Source organism: Solanum dulcamara, chromosome 3, assembly GCF_947179165.1.
Source record: "Solanum dulcamara chromosome 3, daSolDulc1.2, whole genome shotgun sequence".
NCBI lineage: Eukaryota > Viridiplantae > Streptophyta > Magnoliopsida > Solanales > Solanaceae > Solanum > Solanum dulcamara.
The window spans coordinates 3,599,573-3,610,077 of NC_077239.1; the positions used below are offsets into that span (position 1 = coordinate 3,599,573).

General features: G+C 30.9%; 2 protein-coding genes across 2 annotated transcripts; both read right to left on the bottom strand.

Annotated features, from left to right (window-relative positions):
- Nucleotides 1-3,699: 3,699 nt before the first annotated feature.
- LOC129882198 (protein SLOW GREEN 1, chloroplastic-like) lies at nt 3,700-5,212 on the bottom strand. The gene has a single exon (XM_055956390.1). It carries the CDS (start codon nt 5,051-5,053, stop codon nt 4,007-4,009), a length of 1,047 nt encoding a protein of 348 aa, XP_055812365.1. The 5' UTR covers nt 5,054-5,212; the 3' UTR covers nt 3,700-4,006.
- Nucleotides 5,213-8,501: 3,289 nt separating this feature from the next.
- Nucleotides 8,502-10,258, bottom strand: LOC129881454 (uncharacterized). The gene is made up of 3 exons (XM_055955659.1): nt 10,064-10,258; nt 9,662-9,767; nt 8,502-8,913 (listed from the first exon to the last, which is right to left on the bottom strand). Exons 1-3 carry the CDS (start codon nt 10,094-10,096, stop codon nt 8,744-8,746), a joined length of 309 nt encoding a protein of 102 aa, XP_055811634.1. The 5' UTR covers nt 10,097-10,258; the 3' UTR covers nt 8,502-8,743.
- Between the last annotated feature and the right edge of the window lie 247 nt (nt 10,259-10,505).

Genomic DNA, 10,505 nt, shown 5'->3' on the forward strand with positions numbered 1-10,505 from the left:
CACTATTTTCAATTTAATCATGAAATGAAAGAAGTGACATTTTTACCTTGATCCACTTTTAATTATATTCCTCTAACCACTTCTAATTATTTTTTTTATCCCAACTAAATATGTCTAATTTAGTTCAACTGTGAAGAAATAAGCAATATTTTGAAGAGGAAAGAAAGTACATAATTACAAGTACTACACTTATGAGTAGGAGTGTGCATCGATTGATTCAATTCGATTTTATGTATTATCAGTTTGGTTTATTAATTTTTGATTTTGAAATACGCTAAACCAATAAGATATTTTTATCGATTTTTGATTTATTGATTTTGGTCCTTAACGGTCCGGTTTTTGGTTTAACCAATAAAAAAATGCTCATAAAATAATTATATGACTTCTCCAACAATTTGGCACGGCAAGACAATAATATAACTTTACGGAATGCTCATAAAATAGAAACAATAGTGACTAACATGAAAAGAACTCTACAAGTACAACACAAATAAAAGAACCACGACAATAATATAAATTGAATGCTAAAGGGTAAATGTAGTAAACAATAAGGTATTGTTATTAATATTTAATATTTATTTAGGGGTAAAATACTAAATTACTATTGTCTTAATGGGTTATCGGTTTACCCAATATTAAAAATCAATATCAAATCAATAACCCGATAATTTTTTTTATAAAATCATTAAAAACCCATTAACCAAATAACAATAGCAATCCAATAACATTTTTTTCGATTCGATTTATTAACCGGTTCGATTTTTACAAACCCCTACATATAAGGACACAATGTATTCGGAGGAATATAATTTTTAGTCTAATCAAGTCGATCATAAATTATTCTAATTGATATCAGTAATATAAATCACTTCAAAATCAATTAATCAAAACGAGGCGTACTTTAGATGTCACCAAACTCATTAGGAGGACATCAATATGTTCAACGACAAGCATTTTTAAAAAGCAAAAAAAGAAAATACAAGAGCCATGAAACTCGAATACTTTCTAACAAGAGGGAGCTGCTCGAATGATAAACATTTTTCACTTTCAACCCTAAAGTTCTATCTCATATTTTTCAATTCAGAATATATTTATCGATTTTACAAAGCTCTTTTTAGATTGAAGCGAATTCTAAAAAAAAGAAAACATTTAAGTAGTATTTATTTTAACACTATAGTGGTGCTCTAAATCAAATAATTTGATTGCATAGAAAAGGTAAATGTACGGTTCGATTGACCCTACGTTTACAGAGAACTTATTGCCTTTCATGTACAATATTACATAGTACAATCAGAATAAGTTTTCTATATATGAAAATTTCATGATTTTAGATAATTTTAACTTTGTTTTTTTCAAATTTTGTCAGTGTAACTTTTGCTAGGTAAAAAAATAATATTGTCACAGTGGACATGACGTGTAATAATATCATTATTGTCTCATAATTTTCTGCCAGCAAACAGAGCTGAAAAAAGAAGAAACAAAATGCTAACAAAGGAAAGAGGAATCTGGTGATTTCGATAGACTCTCATCTCAAAAAAAATATTTTTTCTAACAAATTTAAAAAATAGGAAATTCAAAAATTTATGATGAAAATATCGAAGAAGAAAAATACTGACAGCAAAGGGGAAAATACTTCCTAAGCTCGTCATGACGTTTTCTTGAATTTTCAAAAAGAACTTATGTCGGACCTAGAAGGATATAAAACTTGTTATTGTCTCAGTTGTATTACCAGAAGCTCGAAAAGTCGAAAGAAGAGAACACTCATTTTAAAATGGGCTTACTACTTACGTGCTTTTCGCGATTCCATACTCCTACTTGGCTACTCAACATTTATCTTATCACAACTACTGGTACATAGAGGTGCGTTCTTCTTGGTCTTTTCATACTAAGAAAAAGTTTTTTCAATGCTCTAATACTCACATGAGATATGAACCGAACTGTCTCACCACGCATTGGGTTCGTATTAAGTTCAAAATTTAAAATATCAATTAACTTGCAAAAAGTGAAAGTAGAGAAAATTCACTCTTTGCCTTATTCTCTGTCTTGTTTTTCCACTTTAAGACCCTTTTTCTTCTCTACTTTCACTTTTCCCCCCTTTTGTTTACTAAAATTAATCTACTTAAAATTGAATTTTTAATTTTTTATTATTATTATTATAAGAGGTATATTACATAAAATTTATAAACACTCTCCTATTTCAGTGTCTTAATTAATCAAATGTTTAGTAGGTATGTATGTTCTAAATATCCATCCATATCAATTTACCACACTTTTTTAACGCCTTGAAACATTTGACATCTTTGTACTAATTAGTTAATAATAGTATTCAATACAACTTTCGATCCTCCGCTTGTAAAATTATTGTAGACTTGTAATAATAGAACTTTCACTAATATCAAGAACTTGTTTGGAAAAGAGAGCAAAATCTAATTCTTAACTTTTGAAAAATCATTTACGCTATAAATTCATGTTACGAATCTTTAAATATGAAAAGAACCCATGACAATAAAAAGGAAGTTATCCGGCACTTGTGCTAGTGGGAGGCAGCAGATACTTGATGAATCAGTCGAGGTGTGCACAAGCAAAAGGAGCACAAAAGGGAAATATCATCAAACAGAAGGCTATAGACATAACAAGGAAAACAAGATTTGCAGCCAATGCCAAATTGAGAAGAGAGTTAGCTTTCTGCTGAGTGAACCAAGTTTAGCTCGCCCAATGGCGCAGTGGAAAAAGAATGATAACTTTAAGTGCAACTACACCTAGAGTTGTGAAGGTGAGTTAGAGCGTAAAGCCTTACCGTGTTCCAAAGAAAGAAGCATTTATGTCTCTCCCTCGCGGATATTCTCCACAGAGGGGGCCGGCTGAATCAGTACATTTATGGACTTAAACAAGCATCGCAAAAAACCAAAGGTATGTGCTACTAGGACAACCCAACATTGAGTCAAGACTCAACTAACAGCTAGGTTTGCGCCAAAGAAGAATCACCAATATAAAACAAGCAAAAAACACAGTACAAAATAAGAACTAAACAGCAATACCAATTCTGGTGGCTGGCTATCCACACAAAATCACATCTAGTCATGAACATAAAAACTGATGAAGAATTAACATCCAACTCATATTACATGAAACGACTGCAATGACAAGTATTCCTTGCCTCGTCTCAAATTGTGCTCACTACCCTTGTTTTCTTTCAAATCTATTCAAGATTAAGATCCCAAATGGACCCAGAGATCATGGGTCATGTTTATCTCCGACTACAAAGACAGTAAATTCACTAGTGAAAGCTAGGATCGAAGGTGGTTGTATGGTACAGGTTTTAACAGACAACTCAAGAGCTATAAAATATCCTAATGCACGGATGGTTAGACTTGCTTTAAAGCTTGTTATTGTTGCAAAGGAAGAACAAGGGAGAAGTTTAGAAACGGTCCACTAAAACCAATGGAATAAGGATTCACAGATGCAAATCATGATTAGAACCAATCAAGCATTCAACGGTGGATGAACAAAACAGAGACATTGACAATGAAGCAGTGTCATTTCTCAAACTGCTCTTTACAGCTATAATCCTCTATGCAGCAAAGTTTCCTATGTAACCTCTGTCTCTTCCACCTCGAAGTCCCAACACATATCAAGCACATTTGTTTTGTAAAAGGACAGCTCATATCAAACACACACATCATGGAAATTTCAAAAGAATTGAAGACAAAATCACAAAGCATTGTTCTCACTTCCATTCTTGATTAAATGAACTATGATATCATGTCGTTCGATTCAATTACCTGCTGAAAATTCAAGAGCCTTAGCACCAATTCCCTTCTGACATACAAAAAAGAATTCCTTTCCCGAAACAAATTGCTACTTCACAACTCATATAACAATAAACCTATGCAAACCAGACAAACTTAATCGAAACATCTAGTAAGCTAAAACAATTATGTAACTAGTAACAGATAGAGTAAAACATTTTCCATCATACCTCAACAGAACCAAAGCCTTATTCTGTTCAACCTTTTGAGCTAGCTCTCTCATTCTCCGCCCTCTGTGCAAAAACCTTCGTTGCAATCATGTTCTCATCGAAATACCTAGCATAAGGATGCCCTTGTGGTACAAGTCTTCGATACTTCTCAAAACACTTCTCAGCCTCCTTGTTTTTCCTCAATAATGTGTATATTATTCCTTGACACAAGTAAGGCCTGAAATCCCTAGGCTCATCTTTAACCAACTCCTGATAAACCTTCAAAGCATCATCATATTTCCCTTCGATCACCCGAATTTGTGCAAGCAATAGCTTAAAATCCCTCAAGTCACTCTTTTTATTCTCCTTCTTACACAATTTAATCCCTTCCTCAACCTTCTTCTCGATTTCCATCAATTCCTCAATCGAATCATCTTGTGAAGCTGCCATAACCAATCCATGATAAGCCTCGACGCGAAAAGGGTCTTTCTTTAATATTTCATTGAACCCAACTTTAGCCAATTCAATCTCCCCAAAGTTCACATACAAATGGGATTTCAACAATGGCCATTCTGTCTCATTCGGTTCGAGTTCAATCAACCTATCGATAATGCTAATAGCATCAAGCATTTTCTTGTTCTTTATCCGAATTTCCATCAAATTCCTTAAAGCTTCCACATCATCCGGGTGTGTAACCAGATGTTCTTCAATTGCTCTTTCCCTTTCCTCCTCTGAAACTGCATCCCTTAAATCAGTTTCCATAGCCGACGACGGAGTAAAAGCTTGGTTAGCAAGTACAGGTTTCGGAAACACAAAGAATCTTGCGAATACAAGGGTAGTGGCCGTAATTGTAGCAATTAGCGTTGGCTTAACGAATGAAAATGGGTTATGGGGTTGTTCGTTAGGGATTTGAGGGATAAGGGGTTTTGGGATTTTAGAATTTTGTGAAGAAGAAGAAGAAGAAGGGTAAAATGGTGGAGGTGAGGTTTTGAAGGAGAGACAAGAAATGGGTTTAGCATAAATTGGACGATGAAGATGATGAAACTGTTTATGAATTTGGTTTGTTTTGGAAGTGACAGGGTTTAATGTTGTCATGGTGTTAGGGTTTAACAAAAGGTTTTGGTGAAGAAGAAGAAGAAGATAGTGTAGGAGCTCTTAAACCCTAACGATAATGGCGGAATTTACAGTGTAGAGAAAGCTTGAGAATGGAGATACGCATAATTGACTCAATGTATTGGGCTTTTGCTTTAGGCCCATCAAATGGCTAGACTTTTTTTTTTTTTGTTGATAATTTTACACAAATCCGATAGCGTTAAAAATTAATTACATTATATCCCTAGTCTTTTTAAAATTACAAAAATTTCTTAAATTTAAAGATTTCGGATACATCACTCAACGTCCCAATACATCGTGTTCCAATTTTAGATACATCGCTCAATGTTCTGATATATCGTGCCTCGATACATTATCTTTTTTTTATATAAGACACACTTGTCCCGATACATCGCAAGAGTGATGTATCCGAGAATAGGAGAGAATGGAATTTTTGTAATTTTTTTCAAATGGTAGGGAATTTTAGAGAATATCTTAAAATAAGTTGTGTTTTTAGTTGTTGTTTTTTTTGTTTCCCACCGGTGTTCGAAATCCGCATCGAAGTCCTAACTAAATTCGAATCGTGCACTGCATAACCCATTCGAGGGTGACGCTCTCAACAAATTTTTCTCTATACCCAAAATCATAATCTGAGACCTCTGATTAAATATATAGCAGTCCAATCACTACAACACAATCTATGTTGCCATGATTGTGTAGGCATGTGGTCTCTAAAAAGGTAAAAAGAGTTTGGAAAAACTACTAATTATACAAACATTCCTATTATATTTACTACTTTTTCTTATAATTTAAAATAATTATATATCAACTTACTAATTAATAATTTCGTATTTTCAAATCAGATACATTTAAGGGTAAGACGATTAACTGGGCTTGTTAGGGCTACGCCTAATTGACCCAATTTACTGGGCTTTTGCTTTAGGCCCATCAAGTCATGATTGTGGGCCTGTGGCCTTCATAAGAGGCGATCTTCATTTTTTTAGATGGTACTTGCCTACTTGGATTGATTTGTTTTAAGTTACTTATGATTTTTAAGTTTTTTTTTTTAAAAAATTATTATTAGAGGTGTTTGGGAAAGATAAAAAATACTTTGAAGTACTTACATTTAGATTAAAAGTAAAAAAATAAGTTAAAAGTCAAAAATTAATCGACCAACTTATGATTTTAAGGAATAAATTTCTTGAATAGTCACTCATATTTGAAAAATTATCTAAAGCTAAAAAGTATGCCTAATGGGCTACAAAAGATATTCCCGATAAATTTTTTAGTTAAGATCATTTACTTAAAAAAAATTATTAAGCGGACAAAAGATCAAAAATTACATATGATCGAAATTCAAATTAAAATAGATAAGTTGTAAACTTTAATTATATATGCGCATGGACTTCAGACAATTGTGACTGAATGTCAGTCATATAAATATGAATTTTTAGTAAAATGAAGAAATTCAAATACAGTTTATTGTTTTTTTTTAGGGAAATTTACATAAATGTACTACATAAAGAAAATATTTATCATTTGTAGTAATAATATTATTTTTTTACTGAACACTTATAATATAATTATAATACAATTTTAATATATATTAGCGAGAATAATTTATAAAACTCATATAATACAAGTTTTATTCATTGATAATATATTTATCACATACTTTAATACACTTATAATACATTTTGTCAATTGCTTACCAAACAAGTATAATATATTGTAAAACACTTATAATATATTAATATTGCAAGCATAATTCATTTTTAATACATAGTAGATATATCATAATATTGCTATAAATGGTAATAAATAAAAAGTATCGCAAAAATCAATAATTCAAATCAAGAAATTGAATTTCTGAACCACTTTTCTAAAGTTTGTTTTCTTCATCGAATAGCGTCCTACTTTACCACTTGACTAGAAAAAGATATTTTGGGTAGTCGTCCTTCCATGCTAAGCTAGCACGTTCAAGGAGTTAAGACTGACAGTTCGGTGATCCGTACGGCTCCGTGAGAAGGGCGGTGAGCAGAAATTTCGATCCTTCCGGTGATGCCAGAAGTTTTATTAAAAAGTGTTTTTTCTAGTAATTTTTTTATTTTTTCTATATAAAATTCACTAATTAAAACGAGCTATTAAACACTAGAGCTATCAAAATGGATTTGGACCGTGAGACCGGCCAAATCCAATCCTTGAATTAAGTGGGGTTTGGCTAAAAATTTTCAGCCCATTTAGGAATGAGGCTTTTTAGCCCAGCCTCATTTGGCCAACCAGCCTCATAGGCTCAATCCTCGATCCACAGAGGCCAGCCCGTGGATCGTAAATTTTAAAAATATTTATTATATATATATATTTTAAGTAGTGTTTTATTTTGTCAAATCTTCAGCAACTAGACAGCTGAAGTTATTATAACTATGAATCTTTGACTTCTTTTACTTTTGTGTTTATGCCTAATTTTTCGTTTCTCCTTTCTTATTTAGTTTATGAAAAAAACGATACTGTAATGTATGTTGTTTTAATGAATCCTATGATTATTGATTGTTGTATCTTACTTATTATGTTATTTTGTAAGTATTCCACTAAAATGTATGCGATTCATGGACATGCAAATTTTTGATGTATTGGTATTGTGTTTATCAATATTCGATAATTTTTCTAGAAGACTAATATTGTCCATTTTTAGATTGAAAGGTCAATTCGTCTCAACTCGTAGCCCGTTCGGGACTGAGTTGGGCAGCTCATTTTGACAGCTCTAATAAAGACAATAACTTTAAACTTTTCACTTTCTTTTACTTACAATAAGATGATTTATTATAATTACACATAACTTGTTTTGACAATAATTTCCAAAAATATTTCTTTTTTTTATCGAGCAACACATTTTAATTGGTACAAATGGAATTTTTTTAAAAAAAAATTAACACGGTCTATTATAAATTGGCACGTGGACAATAGAACATTGCAATAACGTGTCAAACAGCTTTGCTTGTCACCATCACAAATTCCAACATTACCTTTATTTATTTATTTTATGAGTTTAAGATATATAAATCATCGATATAAATAATTTTAATGTGAAAATATTTAAGACTTGTATTATCATTAAAAACTCACCCTTTGATTTTTAGGTTAAATTGTTTTCATCATTCACGTAATTCTTCCCTTTATAGAGAGATTATTTTGAGTACGTATTTAGTTAGCATATAGCGAATGAAAAAATAAATAATATTTATCTTATATTGCTCCATATGTATAAAATTTAATCAACATGACTTGTGGTGCAGTGATGGACTACTCCATTCTTAATCAGATGTTTTGGATTCGAGCCATGTGTATGGAGAAAATCCTGTTGGGTGCGTCATCCCCTAATGAGCTCTGTAGTGCGTAATTCAAATTTAATCGGGACTCCGGACATTCGATGGAAAATTAAAAAAATATATACAAAACTTAAAACTTTTCTCTTATTAATTTTTTTAATATTATTCATATATGCAGGAATAAGACAACCTAGGACCATCTTCCCTTCATGAACCCTATCTTGTTGTTTTGTTACCCCTTAGAACCATTTGAATAAACTAACCATAGAGCTAGATTTGAAAGTTCACATCAAACATTATTGACCCAAGAATAGAAAAGAAGGCAAAATTTGCTAATACTTATATAATACTAATAATATAATTGTTGTCACTTGTCATTGGAATCTTTATTAGAGGAAGAATCCAACATCATATTATGGATTCTTTGTCTTGTCGTCTCCAATTCATCATGTATTGATGATGATCTTTTTTCATCTCCCCTTTTCTTGTTGTATGCCTCAAAGAACTCTTTGTTTTCTTTCTCCAATTCCTTCCACACTACAAATATACAACTTTATTATTATTCAAGTTAATACACAAATATTCGAAATCTTAGTAACTCGGTTAGTTGACTAGGTTCAATTCTCCACTTTTTGATTCCCTATTCTATTTTCTCTTTTCCTACGCCTAATGTAATAAAGAAAATACATAACACTCTCCACATTCTATTCTATTTTACCTGATACACTTTCACTTATCAGATTACAAGTCATAATTCGTAATTATAATATTGAAGCTTAATTTATACATTAAACTAAAATTAAATTTTAATAGTATAAAACTTAATAATACCACAAAGGGTACCAAGGGATGGCCAAAAATCCCATTATTCTTAGGGATGGCCACTAAATACTAATATTGATAACTATATATATGAATCCTCATGATGATATCATTTAAGTTCATATCGTATCATCATCACAATAAATAAATAAAAAATATTATTAAAAAAATATATATAATAAATAATAAATAATAAATAATACTAATAACAATAAAAGTTCCCTATCAGTTTAAAACGTATTCTCAACTAGCTAGTAGCTATCACTTGTTTATATTGTTATATGCCTTCCCCTTTCCCCGTGAAATCTCGAGTAAGTATTTATATAATCTTCTCTTATATAATCAAGTAAATAATTCATAAAAATAATTAACACCATTAATATCGACACATCTGAGATCGCTTACCCACCCAACCAACCAAACAATAAAGGCAAAGAAGAGTGACAAATTGGACTATAGTTACCTGTGGAAGTGATAATAGGCTGAATATTTGCATGTTTAGAGAGTGCATCCATGCATTCTTCTTGGTTCATGTTGAATATTATACACTCTTCTATCAAGTGTTGCACCTGCATAATTATATTTTTTTTAAAATAACTTCTATATATTTTTTATGTAAAAAAATATTTATACAATCATATCAGTCAAAAGATAATTATGGTAAATTAAATTAATTCATTTGTAAAATCTATTACACATCCTAACACGATAAATCTGTATCCCCTGATAATGATCATTTCTATCAGATATCATGAATAGATATGTATGTCAATCATTTTTATATACGATCAGTATACATAATTTAAATCGATCTAAAAATGAAATTATTACAAGAGAAGATGTCAATTAATTAATTAGTACTTACCATGTGAATGTATTGAGCAGAAGAATCACCCATTTCTCTACCAAGATCAAATTATTTTTTTCTTTTCTTTTCTTTTCTTTTCATGAACATTAAGAGGAGAAAACAATTAATAGAAAGAACCCTATTTAATTAATTCAATTAACAAGGGGAAGAATTTAAGTAGAAGACATGAGAAAAATGGAGAAAGGGATAATAATGAAAGAGAAGAACAAAACATATATGGAAAATTGGGCATATGTTAGTGACTGCACAAAACATATATGGAAATATTTTTTATTGGAAAAATTCAAAATTATATTCTCCGTCCAAAATAATATTTCTCCGATCCCAATTTAAATGACATCTTTTGAATTTTATGGAATAAATGAGTTTTCAAGTTATTCATTTTTTCATATGAGTTGTAAATATTTTCAGTTATTATTTATTATAATTTGTATGAATA